The 18,232-nt window shown below is 50.3% G+C and overlaps 2 protein-coding genes across 4 annotated transcripts in view; both read left to right on the forward strand.

Annotated features, from left to right (window-relative positions):
• The window catches only part of Rps24 (ribosomal protein S24), a 1,129,312-nt gene that overhangs the window by 1,050,755 nt on the left and 60,325 nt on the right, over window positions 1-18,232 (forward strand). The gene's annotated exons all lie outside the window — the stretch shown is intronic.
• Zmiz1 (zinc finger MIZ-type containing 1) overlaps window positions 1-18,232 on the forward strand; it is a 190,534-nt gene that overhangs the window by 103,483 nt on the left and 68,819 nt on the right. For all 3 annotated transcript variants that reach the window (XM_051176689.1, XM_051176686.1, XM_051176687.1), the window contains exons 5-6: window positions 2,791-2,904; window positions 7,087-7,192. In XM_051176689.1, the coding sequence (XP_051032646.1) occupies window positions 2,791-2,904; window positions 7,087-7,192 (220 nt within the window). The remainder of the gene's footprint in view (window positions 1-2,790; window positions 2,905-7,086; window positions 7,193-18,232) is intronic.

An 18,232-nucleotide genomic window follows, 5' to 3' on the forward strand; every position in this document is an offset into this window, starting at 1 on the left:
AAATTGGCTTCTAAATGAATGGACAGATGAATGAGTAGATGGGTAAGGAATAGCTAAAGTGATTAATGGATGAATGGGCGGGTGGGCAAGTAGATATATAGATGGATTTGTTCTGGATGGATGGATAGACACATGGTTGAATTGTGTGGCTCAGAGGGACTGGTGGGCCTCTGGAAGCCAGCCCTGGTTGTAGCATTGCTGTGCCCAATTCCTGCCCACACACTCAATAGTCTTGAGTATAGCTTCAGTTCCCTGAGGAATTGTAGAGATGGGTGGGTTTTTTGATGGGAAAACAGGGCATTGGAGTCTGGGACCAGCCACTGTTTGGAGCCTTTGCTAGTGATTCAAAATGTGTCCCTACTCCAGGCTGTTCATCCTAACCCTCACCTGGTCCCTTTCCCTCCCTGGGCCATTGGGATCCCTTGTGAAGTGACCAGGTAGCTGGTCTCAATAGAGACGCTGTGATTAGAATAGTTGGACACCCACCCATTGCTTCTTTCAGGTCTTACCTTGTGCCAAAACAAGGAGTACCTGGGAAGTGGCTTCTATCCTGTAGATTCTAGACGTAAGAGAAATCTATGGTCATGAGAGAAGAGAGACCCCTGCATGAGAAGCACCAGTTGTCTCCAGCCATACCTGCCCCCACTCTGTCACATGCTCATCCCACACTTTTGTACTTGCCACAGCCCTGTAAGCTGTTACCCCTTCCCCCACCTTTCATAGATGAGGGCTCTGAGGTTCAGGAACATCCTCAGGGCTGCATGACTCCATGGCTGGGGTGGGGTTTGGACCGGGTGTGTACTTTATGTGTCATCAAGACACAGTCTCTCTATGTACTTAAGCCATAATGAGGCTGCAACCAACATCTAGAGCCTAGAGAAGAGTCTTAGCTGAGGCTACAGAGCTCCAGGTAACAGCCTGCTAAGGGATGCTACCTCATCCCTTACCCCTGCTAAGGGATGTTTACCTCATCTGTGAGATGCATCTCATAGTGAACCAGCTATTACTGCAGAGGAGGAGATGCAGGCTGGCAAGATACACAAGGCTGGTGCTCAAATAGGGCCTGAACAACAGCAGGCTTGGGAATCAGCCTCAGAGGCCATCCTGGAGCTCAGATCTCTAAAGGGCATTGCCATGGTCACCCGAGAGTGGTGTGCAGAGGTTGCTGACACTTCTGATTGGTTGTGACATCACATAAATAAATGAAACACCTGATTGTCAGGGGGAATGCAAGCCAGAAGGAGCTGCTAGACTGCAACACTCCATCAGAGCCCCAGTGTCCCCTGGGGCCTCTGAAAGGCAGATTTAGAAGTGAACACAGAGACAGAAGGAAAGCCAGGCAGCCGCCCTCCCAAAAGGCAAGGCTATGTGTGCAAGGTCCCTCCTGTCTTGGTGATCTTGTATAAAGAGCTGCAACATTAGAGAGCCAATCCTGAGAGCGTGCGCGCGCACACACGCACACACTGCTGGGCTCCCACAGGGGAGGCAGGGAACCCTTGGGAGACTGAGATGGAGCCAAGGACCACCCCATGTAAAACCGCCCCACCTGCCAGGCGCTCTGCCTGGACAACACTCTTGTTTAATCTTCACTCAGTCCCCATGATACAGGCTCTGTTTCTTCCCCCTTCCTCTTTCTCTGTGGAGAGGGATGTTCTCATTGAGTTAGTTCGCCTACCTCTTCTCACTGTAAGCCTTGCCTTGCATTAACCACACTATGACAAGTGCAAGGAACCAAAACTCTCATGACCACATGGCAGTAGGTCATCCCCATCTTACAGATAAGCTGAGCGTGATGAAGGGACCATCCTAGGTTAATAAGGGGCACAGGCAGAGTGATCTCAGAGCCCTGACCCCAGAGGGGCTCCCACCAGCACTACTTGGGGATGCCAGTTCCAAGGCCTACCCTGCCTTGGCTGTAAATTGACTCATGCCACATTCAGTTTACAGGGCCCATCTAGACCAGTGTGATCCTGCTGTTCCCACCAGCACCAAGGGTCCTGAAGCTGCTAGCATCCTGTATGTGTACACTTGGTTTCTACCAGGACTTTGGAGATACCTGTGGGGCCACACCTACCACTAGGCCAAGTGCCAGCTGTAAATCACAGTTGTGACTCTTAACTTGCCCTGTGGTCCTGGTCTTCTAGTTCCTGGTCTTAGTGCCAAATGACAAGGACCCAGGAAGCCATGGGTCAGTATTAAAAATAAAGAGAGATCTTTGTAACTTCTCCATGCTGGCAGCCTGCAGGCCTGATGTATTTCTGAAGGCTCCAGGATTCTGATTTCCTATATGTGAGGCAGGAGGAAGAGGCTCCAAAAAGGCCCCAGAAAATCTGAGTCTGGAGATCTGGGGGTGCTTGGAGCTTGGAATACTAAAGCTACATACACCAGACTATAAACAGCACAATGACCCAGACACCCTGTGCTAAGTCCTCCCTCAACATACATAAGGAGAGCCTGGCTGAGGCGCAGAGGGTGGGAGGTGATGGGTGGTTAAGGAAGACATCTGTGGAGCCAGCTGGCTTCAAGTATGGAGACTGGGTACCACCTTTCAAAACCCCTCCTGGACCCCTCCCCAGCACCTTCATCCAGAGTGAGCACTTGGCTGTCTTGTGGCTCTGGCCTTTACCAGCCCTGGTTCTAGTCTTTGAAGTGGGTCTCTGGCCTCATCCTGTGCAGTGGGCCAGCCTTGTATAGAGAATGGCTAAGAAAGCTGGAGAATCCAGCCTGCCTTCTGCCCTGTCTGGTATGGCCTCCTCTTGGAGCCTCAAGCCTTTTCCTTTTTCTCCACAGCACTTACAGAACCCCGCCAACTTCCACAATGCTGCTACAGAGTTGCTGGATTGGTGTGGGGACCCTCGAGCCTTCCAGCGGCCCTTTGAGCAGAGCCTTATGGGCTGCCTGACGGTGAGTTTCTCCGCCTCCCTCACCCAGCACACTGGGAAACACCATGTGGGACCAGAAGTCCTGTTTACATGCCGCCCATCGTGGGCTGAGGGCACAACTGCCCATGCTGCAGGCTGGTCTTGCCAGTGCTTCCGACCCTGGGTCTGATATGGAGGTAGTCTCTGTGGGTTGTGTGGCTTCCTTACACTAACTGAGAAGCCTGTGGGGAGCAGTCACCCCTCAGAAGCAGGACTGCTGAGAATGCTGCCTTAATTTCCCACAGCTGTTTGTCTCTTCATTTACTGAATGAACATCTATTGCGCTCCCCTATGGTCATGTATCCATCCACTCAAGAACATGTATGGAGCCCCTGTTACCTCCATCCATCTGCACAAATAAACCTTGACTGATCCCTCATTTATCTTGTGTGGTCCCCTTTGCCAAGTCCTGGAAACCCCAAGATAAATAGAACTTTCTTAAGCAGTGTGGAGAAGTGACTGCGAAACAGTCTCAGAGGCATGTGGATCTCTATCAGCTGAAAGGTGGGGCCAGTCATGCAAAACCACACATGCATATGCTGCAATTTGCCAAGCTGCTGACCACAGCCAGGTCCCTGGACTGCAAAACAGCGTGTGCAAAGGCCCTTGTTGTCCAGAAAACTGGGTAGGGAGGGCTCTGGGATCCAAGCTGGGCAGGATCTTAAACCTGAGACCCAGAACTTGATTTCTGAGAGAAGTAATTGAAGATCTTTCATAGTTTATAAGTGTTCCCAGAAGCCATGTGGCTTGCATTTGCAAGTGTGGAATTGGTGAGGACAGCCCCTCAGAAGGCCTGCAGTGGGCTTGGAAGGGATGTGTGGATGACACATGGAGGCATGGCCTGGCAGGAATGATGTCTCTTCAGGAGCTCCAGACAGGAGGGAGGCAAAGAGCCCAGGTAAAGTCTGACTTAGAAGAGCAGACATGGTGGCCACATTGGGCTCTCTTGCTCTGACAAAGGCTGAGCTGCCTGTGGCATGTGCCACCTCCCAGAATCCACCTGTGCTTCAAGCTACCCATTTCACAGAGAAAGAAACTATAAGAGTCAGCACTGACTGTCGTGGCACTCAAAAGCAGCTTAGTCTCTAGCTGAGGCCCACCTCAACCTAGAGGGGATGTTCCAGTTTCATCTGTAACATGGCCCAGACCCTTCCAGGGCTCTTCATTTGGAAGCCAGCCCCATCTGTCTCACTCAGGCCACCTTACCAAGCGGGGGAGGCTGCAGGCTTGGGTCCCTCCCTAGCCAGGAGCAGCTAAGACTGCAGGTTGACGCAGTTTCCTAGGTGACCTCTGAAAGCTGGCTCCAAATTCTTCCAGATCTGGGTTACTTGGAAGATAGCAATTAAAAACCACTCAGCTGCAGGCAATAAATGGACATGGAGGGATTGTTGTTTTGTTGTTGTTGTGTTTTTTTTGTTTGTTTGTTTTGGCCACCAAATTCTAAGCTGCCCAGGATTAGTTTACATGTCAGGCTCTGGGCCACAGGCCACCTTAGCCAAGCTCTGCAGGTCTATCAAGACTCATTCCAATCTACCAGTCATGGAAAATTGTATGCATCTCACAGGTGAAGTAACCGAGGCCAAGGGAATGGGTGAGGTGACTGGCAAGGGCCACATGCAGACCCCAGAATCAGAGCACTAGCTGCAACAGCAGGACCATATCCTCTCTTGGGCAATTCCCCTCCCTATCTTTTCTCTGGGACAATGTTTTCCCCTCCCAAGGTCTAGGTACCTGGCATCGAGGCCCAGCAGAAGGGCAACCTTACACTGGCTGGTTTCTAGCATGTATCTAGTCTAGGGCAAGCACTTACCTTCATGCCTAGGGACTCTCACTGGAGTGCAGCAGGCCTCTCTGTGATACAAGCTGCCCAGATAGACATACTTCACCAATGGCCAATGGACCCTACCTTATAAGACTTTCTTGGGGGCTCAGACTCAGCCAGGGGCTGAGCAGCACATGAGACTTCCTGTTGTCATAGGCTACAGCTTGCTGTGTCACACCTGTGCTGTGTGGTTTTGAGTAAAACCCTTTCTGTGTCTCAACTTCTTCCACAACAAAAACAACGGCTTGAGCCTAAAGACCCTTCTGCATGTTTGACTTCGTAACACCAGCTCGCCGGCCTCTAGTCCTTACAGCCTGTTCATGACCCCAGGCCACTCTTGCTCAACTCAGCCAGAATAGCTTTTCCAAACCAGAGCAGCAAGACTGGCCAGTGTCTGCCAGGCACAAAACCTTTGCCTCACTTCCCTGACCCAAGGCCCAGGGACCTCCCTGGAGCTGGGAAGCTGTGGCTTTGACCCTTCATTGGCCAGACTACCTAGGCCACACACATATGCTGCACCCTTGCCCCCTGGGAGCCAAGTTCTCAGGATACTACTAATGGTGCCACAGTCCGCCAGCATTGACCGTAGTACAGCACCAGTCCAAACACAGTAACTCCGCATGTGCTGAGCTTCTGATGTCCCCCTAGGCTGTTGTTCCAGATAACATTCAGGGCAGTGGGGAAGGTTCTGGATTTTCTGAACTGCAACATATAAACTGCAGCTCAGAAAGTCTAGAACCTTCCTCTATTCCCCTGAGTGCCTGCCTATAAACTTGAAAACCTCCATAGGCCTAGGTGGCTAGAGACTTAGGGACAAACATAAGGCCAGTGAGCCAACAAGGAAGAGACTGGGGAGCCGAGAATGATTCTATTTGCATCAAAAGCTGAGCAAATATCCAAATGTGAAATATGTTGCCTCCCCCAATTCTGGCTGACATTGGCCCTGCAGGATGTTCCCAGGAGAAGGGACAGAGGGTCCAGAGCTCTGATCTAGCAGGTACTGGTAGTCCTGGGAAAGGGGACTCTGTTGACTCCTTCCTGATTCTGTGACATCCATTTGGCCTTCTGTATCCCTTCATTTTAAATGAGGAGGTTAAAGTCAAGCGTGTGTGTGTGTGTGTGTGTGTGTGTGTGTGTGTGTGTGTGTGTGTGTGTGGTCTCAGCAATCAAGAGCATCACAAGTTGGAAGCCGAACTGGATCACATAGTGATGCTCCTCCAAAGAAAGAAAAAACAGGATGGGGGAGAAAAGGGAAGGAGAGCTGGCCTCACGGGCATGGATGAAAAGTTCCTTCCTCCTTTTCAGCTATAGAGCCTTTGTGGCAAGTCCCCAAAGTGGCCAGGGAAAAGTGGCTTGCTATTGTGATAGCTCCGGATACCAAGCTAAAAACCCCTGTAGCTGGCTGAGTCCCCACAGCAGCATCAAAGCAGGTAGCCCCCAGAGACCTGAGGACTGAGCCTTTTTTCCTCAGCAGTAGCAGCTACTGCATCTGGGAAGACCCCCTCCCCTCTTAGCCATGGCCTCCCCAACTGCTCTCCTGCTTGACTTTATTCTCCAAGCTCCTTCCTTGCTAACAAGGAAGCATTACCCTGTTGCTGTTAATGAGGTGGGAGTGCTATCCTGGGAGCAGGAATGGGTCTTCCTGGGACAGTCAGATGGGCAGGAGCCTCCAAGGACTCACCTTGGGCCCTAGGGCAACCCAGTTCTACACAGCATCCTGCAAGGCTCCCATCTCCCCAGTTGGATAAGATTTGGAGCTTACTCTAAGGGCTTGGTGCTGAGTCAGACCCCAGGCCGAGCTTCAGAATACAGGGGTCTGCATTTCTAGGCTGAAGTGTGATCTACAGAACCAAGGAGATCATCTGGTCTGCCTGGTCCAGGAGCCCTTGACATTCACCAGGCAACCTTGCCTGTAAACTACAGGAAGATCAGTAGATTCCCAATCCCCTGCTTCTCAGGGCATGGCTGTTGACGCAGGATCATGAGGGATGCAGGGCATCTTCAGGACACCCCCAGGATGTGCTAATACCTGGGAACAGCAGAGGCAGTGAGCACCTGCAGAGGTGGGGGAGACACTCAGAACTTGGGTGAGGCTTAAAGTTAAAGAAGCATCCTGGGCCTGGGACTAGGAAGTTACATTAAGGATCCCTGGGGTGATGCAGAGCATCCAGCTGGGGCCGCTCTAGAAAAGGTGGTACTACCTCTCCGGCCAGTGACTAGCTAGAAGGTGCCCATTCAAACAGTTGAAAGAGACTCACTAGAGTCCTAGCTCCCCCTGACCTTGGGCTCAGAGCTCTGATGAATTGGTAACTCACCCTGAATTTCCTCTTTAACTGCCATCAGGTTGTCAGCCGCGTGGCTGCCCAACAGGGGTTTGACCTGGACCTCGGCTACAGACTCTTGGCTGTGTGTGCTGCCAATCGAGACAAGTTCACCCCCAAGTCTGCTGGTGAGTGCTATGTGGGGCCCCACAGATAGAGCAGGAAGGTGGAAGAGCCTCAGTTGTTCTAGAGGGGGTGCAAGCATTGGAGGATGAATGGCTGGGCTTGAGGGCCTGCCTACAGATGTGGCTCAGCTCTGTGTGTCTCCCAGCACAGGGGCTCAGAGAAGCAGAGGTTTTCCTGATGACAGAGCAATATATAGCCAGGTCTGTACTGCAGAGGTAACATGCATAGTGGTCCTTACACACCATTCATTCATTCATTCATTCATTCATTCATTCACTCATTCACTCATTTATTCAGAACCCACTTAAAGCAAACCATAATGAACCTGTCCATCTAGCATTTCTAAAAACCTTTTCTGCAAAACATTGTCTATTGAGACTTAGCCATAGCATGTGGCTCCTGAGCCCACATTTTACAGAGTTTAGGGAAGGTGCTCAACTTCATTCTGTCTTGAGGGGAACACATCACAGTTACTGGAATCAGTAGATAACTTGGACAAAAGAGATGAACCCCATCTCAGTTTATTTTCGTTTTTAAGATCCACTTTTACACCTGCCACTGACCTCTAAGTGCTTGTAGGCAGCAGGTACATTCAGATTCAAAACGACACAGTCAGTTGACTATCTTGTCTGCCCTTGCTTAGTGTATGATCTCGTGGGAAGGCAGGGATGATGCTGAGATTTTCCTTGCAGGGAACACAGTAAGTTTTAGAAACACGTGAAGCTCCTAGTGTAGTATCAAGATGATTCTTTATTGTTTCAGAATAAGTATATAAATGACTATAATGTGTGTGGGGGTTACACATACAGATGTGTACACATGTTGAAGTGCTGTAGGTTCAGGCTGTGTTAAGCACTTTGAAGGAAGAGTCTAGGAGAGATTGGGAATTGCAGATTATGCTAGATCAAGGGAAACTTCCCAAAGTTAAGACATCTGTGCAAAGGTCCTGTAATGGCAGGATAACAGGGCTTCATGTCAGAATTAAAACAAGGATGATGGTTCTGAAACCTAGAAGTGAGGGCACAGGGCCAGAGGGAGGCTGGTGGAGTCGGTGGTAGGTCTTAAAGGTTGTGCTCTATCCTGAGAGTCATGGGAATGTGGTTAAAATCTCAATCTGTGACAGCCATTTCTGCCAGCACAAGAAAAAATTGCATGGGGTAAGGGTCAGTGTGGACACAGGGGCCAGCAACACATCTCTGGGGAGCCTACTGGGACATGACATAGTCATAGAGTGCTTGCCTGGTGTCATTGCTTTCTGTAGTTGTGATAAACTACCATGATCAAAAGCACCTTGGAGAGCGAAGGGTTTGTTTCCACTTACAGATAACCCTCTCCTATCAGGAACGAAAGTCAGAGCTGAAACTCAAGGCAGGAACTCAAGGCCATGGAGTGATGCTGCTGATTGGCTTGTTTCTCATGGCTCTCTCAGTTTGTTTATTTGTTTATACAATCCAAGACCACTGGTCTGGGGATGGCACCTCCCACAGTGAGCTGCTTCTTCCCACATAAATCATTAGTCAAGAAAATGTCCCACAGACTGATGGAGGCATTTTTCTCACATGACGGTCTCTCTTCCCAGTTGATCCCAACTGTGTGATGTTGACAGAAAACTCACCAGCACACCTAGCATGCGTGAGATCCTGATGCAAATAAGTAAATTAATAAAGTCAGGCAAAATCAAGAAAGAATATGTCAGCAAAGAGGGAAAAGGCCAGTGGGAGATTGGGCTGCTCTGGAATCCAGAGCTACTCCTTTATGTAGGGGAAGGGCTCAGGCCTCTCTTAAACCCCTCTCCTGCTGGCTCATACAGTGTGCTGTGAACCTCAGCTCAGTGGGACACAGAATACTAGCTACATTTATGGGTAAGGACACTGTTCAGAGAGGTCTTGTAATTTGTCTGCAGTCACACAGCTCACAAATGATCTGGCTGGAACTAGGACTCTGGCTTCCTCTAAGGGCTTTGACTACTTCATCACAGCTGACCCCAGATCTGGTAGGATCCTAGACCAGGAGGCCTTTGTTGTCATCTGGGGTACAAGCACTCCTTCACTTGGCACAGATCTCTCCAGCAGGATGCCATGTCATCAGTTCTGAATCAGGGATTTGTTCTCTCCGTCATCTGCATGCACACCAGCAGTACGAGGTCACAACCTCTTCCCGTGCTGGGCCTGTGTCCATACTTCTTTGGGCAGCATGCTATGGCTCAGCAGAAGCGTAGTCCCTTGTTGGGATTCAGGCCTGTCAGAACAATGGTCTGGACTCGTTGCCTTTCCTAGGTGTGCCCCCAAGAAGGAAGAGCATTCCCTGCTTGGCAGGGTAGAGCCAGTTTTAGGAGGCCTCAACAACTGGTTTCTTTCAAGGGATGAAGGGCTTCCTGGGCACGAGCTGGGTCTCTCAGCCACCTTACCTGCCTCAGAGCTATGGTCAGAGGTTTGCTACCTACTGCATAGCTGCCTCTGGGAACTCAGAGGGCTCCCTCAGTTTGGACTAAGACCCAGCTGGTGCCTGACATCATAGGCACCAGTAGATGCTGCTTCCCAGCTAACTGTCCACATGTGTCTGTCTTCTGCGCATCTCCTGACCTCTTCCTTCTGCCCAAAAGGCACAGTTCTCCCTTTAGCTCTGTGGATGAGTGGGTCCGTTATTGGCTATAACCTCTTCTGGTGCATGTGGCTCTCTAAGCCTCTCATCCCCATTTGCCTGGGCTCCACTCTGTCTAGCTTGCCTGTACAGTGTCTCTGTCCTTCCTTCCCAAGGGCCTTTGCTGTCTGTCCCCTCCTTCTTGACCATAGTTAGCCTCTAGACTTTCTGTGCTTTTCTGAGTTTCTTTGCATCTCAGACTTTATCCCCACACTTGGTACATATGGGTGGCCATGATTGCATGCATGTCTTTATGTGAAGTTATGTGTGTTGTGTGGCTGTGTATCATACACGTGTGCATTGTGTGTGTGTGTGTGTGTGTGTGTGGTGCTGTGAGTATATTCAAGGCCATCTCCCTGTGTATTCATGCTTGGCATTTCTGGATGTGTAGGTTTGTACATGGTATGCATCTTACTTTGTGTGTGGCTGTATATCATGCATGTGTACATTGTATGTGTGTAGGTCTGTGTGTTTGAATTGACATCTGCCCGTATGCTCATGCCTGGTATATCTGGCTGTGTTGAGTGTGTACACATGTATGTATCTGATGAGTCCTTCTGTTTATAGTGTGTCTGTGGAGGGGTCTTAGTGCATGTAGACCTATGAGTGTGCATAGCTGTGTGTGGGCTCTGGGGGTGCTGTATGGCTGTGACTGTGTGGCTGTGAGTGGCTTAGCAGTGTGTGTGTGCATGCACAATTGGCTACATTTGTGGGCGCTTCTCCCACCCCTCTGCCGTCTGTCTCTCCTGTCAGGAGGCCAGGCTGAGGCCCAAGAAGGCCATGGAATGAGATCATGCTGTGAGGAGAGATGCTTTGTCAAGAGTGCTGGCAGAAAGTTGGGCTGTGTGCGGGGTTGTGGCTGTAAGCAGGGTGGTGATGACTGTGAGCAGACTCAGGCCTGGGGGCAGCACTTTATGGCATGAGCAAGAGAGAGACAGAGATGAAATGCAGAGCATGAGCAGAGCCCAGACACTACAGCAAGCCGCCCAGGCAGCTGCCTCCACGTGGGGCCCTCTGCTGCCCAGCCCCCAGCTCTTTGTTCTGCTGCAGCCTTTAGCCTCTGCGTACATGGGAGCAGGAGCACGCGTGCGCGCACACACACTCGGCATCCTCACCTTGAGATTCCTGAGGGACCAGCTGCAACCCCCCACCCCCCTACCCTTTCCTAGCATAGAAGGTCATCTGCCCAGCCCCCAGCACCTGACACCTCCCAGGCTCTCTTCCAAGGCTGTAGCAGTGCCCACCAGCCCCCTCCGCCTCCACATGCCAGAGTCTCTTGGCAGGCTTTACTGAAATGTCAGCCTCTTCTGCACTGAGTGTTTCAGCCTTCTGGCTACATGGTTGCCAGTATCAGGCAGTCGCCATATCCGAGTCCCCAAGCACCCTCTGTATGCTTCTGCTGGGGCTCATGCTTGAATAGGTCTATGTAGCCTCAGCTGACCCTCTGAGCAGCCAGCACATGATGAAATAGCAGACTAGAGAATGTTAGAGCCTGTAAGATAGGCAGCCCAGGGACTAAAGGAAAGGAGGATACACAATGGGGCAGGGAAGAGGTGGGGATGCCTGCTGCTTTTCTTTCCCTGCTTTTTTCTTCCTGACATAGCCACGTGGGTTCTTCCGGTGTTGTTGAAAGAATGGAAGTGTAGGAGCCCAGCTAGTGTGGGAGGCATCAAGGATAGCCAGGGCCACTCTGACAGGCACCAGCAAGCTTTGGAGAAGGGACTTTAGAGGCCGAAGAATGGTCCCAGTGGGAAGAGATAACTTTCCTAGGGACAGGCAGAGGGTGTTTGTCAGTCAGAGAACATAGCCAGGCTTCCCCGGGGCTGGGTGTGACAGTAGAACTGCTGGGTGGCTTTAGAAAAGGCCTATTTGCTACCTGCATTTTCTCTTGGTGGTTAACACCATCATCCAAACATCTCACTCCTTTGGATAAGAGCTGTGAGTCTGCATTCCCAAGATGGATGTGGTCTAATGGGTTCCCTCTGGGGATAAGTGCCAGGCTGGCGCTGTGAGCGTGCCTGTGTCTAAGCACACCCTCACACCTCAACAGCCCAAGCCCCAAAACAGGAATGGAAGCAATGTAGCTTGCTGGCTTTAAGTTCCCAAATCTACTCCTGCTCTGTTTCTAAGGGAGGTGTCAGCTGGTCACAGCAGAGACAGAGACATGCCTTGCCTCTCTCTGCCTGTGATCCCTAGAAGGGGATCTTAGAAGACACTGGGTCCCACCCTAGATCTCTCTCTCAATCCAAGGGTAGGGGCTGAAATGGGGCCTTCTACAGTAGCTTGTATGGCAGCCCTGTCATGGGACTGGGATGGGACACAGGTACCCAAAGCCAGTCAGATCATTTCAACTTCTACCACGAGGAACTCCTTAGGCCAGGGAAGTCAGGTCATAAACCAGTGTCTTCCTGGCTTAGAAAATAAGCCTTCTTGCAACCACCACTTGACTGCATGGTGGTTCTGTGACACTCCTGGCCTCTTATAATGTCATGGCTTTTATCTTTACCATCACCCTCCCCCATAGCCTTTCTCCACTCTCTCTGCCTCTGCCCACCCCAACAGAGCATTCAGCTGCCTTCCCATCAGCATGGAGGACAAATGGCCCCATTCAGGGACACCCGCCAGAGCTGTCTTTCTAAGACAAAGCTGTGTGCAGCTCCGCGTGAAAAACTGCTTGCAGCCGCCCAGTGAGCAAGCAGGATTGGTGGGTGCAAATTGCAGAGGATTTGTTAACGGCTGCCAGCTCCCCCAGAGATAGCAGGAAGGCAAGGCCTTGTCCTTGAAACACCAGCTGCCTGGCAGGCTGGGGCACCTTCTCAAGGCCAGGGGCAGACTTCCCCCTGGACACTACCCCCACCCCCACGTGGACTCTTGCACAGAGCTAGGATATGGAGGAGGACCTGTCTCCCTTCCTCATGCAGGACCTTCTGTTTGTCCCAGGCCAGGTCCCCTTCGAAATGGCTCTGGATTTTATTGCCAGCCTCTGACTAACCATCAGATATATATTGTGGCCAAAACCTATGTGTTCAGTGCCATGAGAGAAGTCACTGGGACATACCTGTTTACAGAGGAGGAAACTGAGGCTCTGAGAGGGCCAGACAGACTCCAGCCCCATGGTTCCCATTGCTAGTGACAGAATTTACTTGCAAGAAGGTCACATTTGGTCCCCAAGCAGCTATCCCTCCTTCTGAATGACCATGAGTGACTCAGGAAAACAGGTTGTCCTGAGGCAATGGCCCTGGTTCCCCCCACTCCTAGCTCCCTGGGGGATGTGGCCTGGGATCTGGTGACCCTGTTGTGTTCTTCAAGAAAGAGGGAGAGTGGGAGGAAACTTGTGGATCCAGCATTCCCAGGTTAAGGAATTAGGAGAAGGGCAGGAGGATGGTCCCCAGGCTATTAAAAGCTCACATCGGAGAAGGGTCAGAGTCAAGTCAGAAAGTGGGCAGATGTGGGAAGAGCATCCCACTCAGGGAAAGGGCTAAGGTTCTCCATGGCCACAGTGGCCACTAAAAACAAGGGCTGTGTGGGAATGCCTAGGGCATCATCAGGTCAGCCTTTTAAGAACAGCAACCAGCTTCATCAAGGAAGAGCACACCAATTGTCCAGTGCTAAATGGTCATCTCTGAAAAACACATGTGATGTAGCATTATATGGACTGAGCAGATTGTATTTATTTATTTATAAATGCACACACACACACACACACACACACACACAGCCTGCCAGGTACACAGGCTGCCTGTGAGTAATACACTAGGCCCACAAAATAGGCACTGTCCCAAAATAACGACTTACAAAATATACCTACTACAAGGGAGGTAGGTGTGTGACCCTTCCCTTTATTTCACATAGTTCTCATGAGTTTCTTCTGAGTTCACTGGAGTTGTTGGGGTGGTGAGAACAGAACCAACTCCTGGATGGCTCAGCTGTTTCCCTACACAGACAGCCCGCACCGGTGCCGCAAGAGCCTAGGGGACAGGTCTCTTCTTGTCAGGAGGCCATTCTTCCTGCCTCTGCAGAATTAGCTCATTGCTCCCCTCCCTGCAACAGAGACTTGTGCAAGGCCAAGGCTGCCTGAGGCTCAGCCAGGTGTCTACTTTCCAAACCCATCCAAGAGAGGCCAGAGAGGCTAGGGAAGAGAGACAGGCATCCACCCACGGTAGAAGTCATCTGGTGACTGTGATCCTACCAAGTGATGCAAAGCTCTCTCAACAAGGAGTCCAAGCACTGAGTCTGTGAGTAGAGGGGTAGAGATCAAGAATGCATGTGGTGGGGGAGGCTAGGCTGCTGAAGGCTTCCTGCTGAACACTGTGTGTCTGACATGGACTTCCCCAAATTCAGATCCTGTAGAGTCCACTGTACTCGGCTTCTTCAGGAGGGTCCCAGAAAGTGTGATGGAGAAATTGGAGCATGGGTACAAGGAAGAAACCTCAGTGAAGTATGGCTGTCAGGCATGGTTTCTACTGTGGGCTCCCAGTGCTCTGCCTGCCTGGAATTCTGCTAGCAGGATAACTCAGCCCTCACCCTCACCAGCTAGGAGCCACAGGAGAAAAAAGACTCACCCATTGTCCCCTGGCTACTATTAGTTGAGGGCTGTCTGGGGTGAGGGATGGAGTGGGTCAGCTTTCATCATTCAGGTAGCTTTGCCTGGGGAGCAAAACCACTCTTCAGGTCACTGTGTGCAGTATAGCAGGGAGCAAATAAGGCCTCCACAGTGTCTAACTTTCCATGCTGCAGTCCTCTGTACCCCTTCTTATATCACCTGGACAGACTCCAGTCTAGTCAGATTTTGATTGCATTACTGAGAGTTTTGCTCTATTCTTCTACATGGGGGTTGTTAAAAGGAAAAAAAAAAAAAAAAAAAAAAAAAGAACTCTATTTCACTACCTAAAGAACAATTTGTCATACCTACATAGCCACCCTTGCCACACTCAGAAACTCTCAAAATAGCCACTCCAGAGTCTTGGTTGAACAGTAGTTATCTCATGGGGACTTGGGACCAATTAAACCATCCTGTGGGCCATGTCCTATGGATGATGGCATATTTTACTGGACGCTGGTTCTACCCAATCTCAAGTTCTCCTACCTTCTAAGGCTGCAAGAGGAAGAAAGAGGCAGTAGATGTTGGGTGATTTTCATTCAACACAAAAAATACCAAACAGGAAAGGAATAATGGGGCTCCAGTCTACTCTTGCGGGTTGAAATAAATGAATGTAAGGTGACCAGAATGCCATGCCCCCCTCCAAAGCTCTTCACCAGTTATTAGGTCCCACTCCATAAATCTTTAAGGAAGAAACTGAGGTTCTGCAGGTAGCAGGGACAGACGTGAGCCAGAGCTCTAGCTAGGCCATCTTTGCTTCGCTGCAGGATGCAAGGGACCTAAGTAGCTAGAAAGCTACTCTACAGGTGAAGCAAAAGCACCTTTTAGTTGAGTCCTTTCTATGCCAGCATTCAGTTTCCCAACAGGACAAAAGTCCTGACAAAGAAACAGTTCCCTCTGATGCCCCAGAGTAGCCAAGGAGGTATAGCTTAATAAAGCCAACCACAGCCATTAACACCAATAGGGAAAGAGCAGTTAAGAGGGTCAAGTAAGCCAGGACTTTGACTTTAAGAGAGGAGGGATTCTTGGAAGATTCTAGAACAGAAAGGTGAAGTAGATCCCGCACTTGCCAGAGTGCAAGTTGGTCTGGAAACTTTCTTAGCAAGTGTTGCAAGTTGGCAGCCTTAAATACCTTCTGGAAGAAACAGACAAGAATCAGCAGTTATTATCTATCTTGCCTGTTTATATTTACAGCCGGGGTGGGTCAGGAAAGGGCTTCTGTATTGGGAGAAAATCTACTTTATATTCCCCCTTTTAGTCATAACACAGCAAACCTTAGATCAGTGGGCAGTCGTCCCTCATCCCTTGTCATGATCCCAGCTTCACTTGTATTGCCTGGTGTAGGTGAACAGGCTGAAGTTTAGAAAGGTCAACTATTGTGAGCCAGTGTTGTGGTTCAAGCAAGAATACCTGCTGGGTGTAGCAGTCCATTCCTGCAATCCCAGCACTTAGGAGAAGCAGGGGGATCAGGTGTTCAAGACCAGTCTCAGCAACATAGGCTTGAAGGCCAGCCTGGATTGCATGGGGCCCATTTTAAACACTGGGAGATGGCTGGTGGTAAAGCGCTTGCTAAGAAAAGCATTGAGAACCTGGGTCCTAATCCCCAGAAACACATACAGATGAGTGTCATAACATCATCTATAATCCCAGTGTTCCAGTATCAAGATGGAAGGCGAAGACAGGAGAAGTCCTGGAAGCTTGCAGGATTCCAGTTCTCAAACTGGGTGGAAGGCAAAGACTGATGATACTCACGGTTGTCCTCTGACCTCCACATGCATGCTGTGCATGTATGCATATACCCCCACATGTACACAGAAAAACACAATAAATGTCAAAAACAAAGAATGTGGGCCAGCTGGAGATCACCAAGTTCAAGACCAGCCTGGGCTACCAAAATAAATGAATAATAAATAATAAAAATTTAATGACTTGAGCTTTCCAGATGGCCTGAATTTCTAACATATAGCAGTATTAAATAGATGGCAGGGATTTGTCTCTGCTGTAGGTTAATCACCTTCCCATCTTTGGGATCATTCCATACTCATGGTAAGAGGCATAGAGCCTGGGCTGGCCCTAAAGGACATTGAGAACTCTTTCTAGCAACCATTGATAGTTCATAGTGAAGGGTAGCAGTTAACCATGCAGGCTCAGAAGCCGCCTGCCTGGCTCTGAATGCCACCCAGCCCCCTAGTTACCAGCTGTGTAGCACTGGAAAAGGTCACCAACCTTTTTTGTGTATCTGAAAGGAGGGACTCTCAACAGTGCCAGCATCATAGGGTTGAGCTTAGAACAGAGCCAGGTGTCTGGTGATGGCTCTATGTTGGCAAGTTTACCCAACACACTGGCATCCAATCTCCTGGACTGTCTAGCATCCTTAGGGGGACCACAAAAAAAATGGGGTCTGAAGAGTAAGGGACCTGTTTGCATTAGTTGCAAGCGAGGAGCATGCTAGTGACACCCATCTGGACAAGCAGGGGAAGAGCTAGGTACCAGGAAGAGGAATGGGGACTCCTGTAACTCCAAGTCCAGAAGCCCTAGACTATAATTTTCATGGAATTCAGTGTGTATCTTCTCCCCTCATGAAGGGAGGTGGAACCCAGCTTTAGAGGTAGGAAGTTGCTGAGTAGAAAGCTGAGTGAGGAAGGCAGGATAGGGTCAGCAGTGCCCAGTCTGCCCTAAGCAAGAGCTCTGTCTCAACAGGTGTTCCTAGCAATGTTCTCGGAACTCAAGATTGGAAAGACTAACATTTATTGAGCTGGTCACCACAATCACCCAACCTATTGCAGGGAAGCTGACACACTGACAACAAGGCAAGGGATGGTAGAGGGACCGAGAGTGGCGCTCAGCAAAAGGAAGAAGCCAGTGAGGAAGAGGGTGTGGCCTTGGCCTGCTGACTCCAGTCACAGTGCTCCCTCTCCTGTTCCCTGGCCCCTCTTCCCCCTTCCTCCCTGGGATCAGTCACTGTCAAGGAGGAAGCACACCTCTGCCTTCCCACCCAAGTCAGCATGCATAGAGTGGTGTTCAGGGACTGGATGCTGACCTGGGAACCCTAGCCTTTCTTTTGCCACTTTCCAGTGACCTTCATTTGGTCCAAGTGACTTCTGAACCAGAGCTGCTCATAGGATATTTGCAGCTCAGAATGAGGAACCAAAATAGGGGCAACCTAGGCTAGGGGTTCAGCTCAGGCTTCAGGGTCAGCCTAGCCCTGACGTCTTGACCCTGGACTTGTCTTGCAACCCCATACTCTAGGGACAAAAAATGACACACAAGGTTGCATCTCCCAAAACACTGAACACCAGAATGCTAACCATTTATAAAGTCTTGCTTTGTGGTGCAGGTTGGAAATCTCATGAAAATCACATCAATTCTCTCAGCTGGGGTCCAGTGCACCTAGAACTCAGGTCTCTCAGCTAAAGCTGCAGCAATTCTGTTTCCATGACAACTCTGTTATCTCTCAAGGGACCATCTGGATCCTGTCACCCTGGCAAGGTGCTGCCCAGGCAACCAGGTGTTTGTGTTTTACAGTGGAAGTGCTGCATCATGATAATTCTCTCTGGGGACAGGGTGGTGGCCAGACAGGTGGCTAGAAGGAAGCAGACCCACCTTGGCTATGTCAGTTGCCTTTGCTGTGGGAACAGGAGAGCTGTGGCCAATGGCTTGTCAGTAACAGATGCCTCATTACCTTCCTAGGAAAATGGAGGCTTGTTGAGGCTGGCCAGCTGGGGAACACTGCCCAGAGGCTGGATCTCTTGCAGGGAATTACAGAGGACCCAGTCTCACCTGTTTGGAATGAAGAGACACT

The sequence above is a fragment of the Phodopus roborovskii genome, unplaced genomic scaffold, assembly GCF_943737965.1.
Source record: "Phodopus roborovskii unplaced genomic scaffold, PHOROB, whole genome shotgun sequence".
NCBI lineage: Eukaryota > Metazoa > Chordata > Mammalia > Rodentia > Cricetidae > Phodopus > Phodopus roborovskii.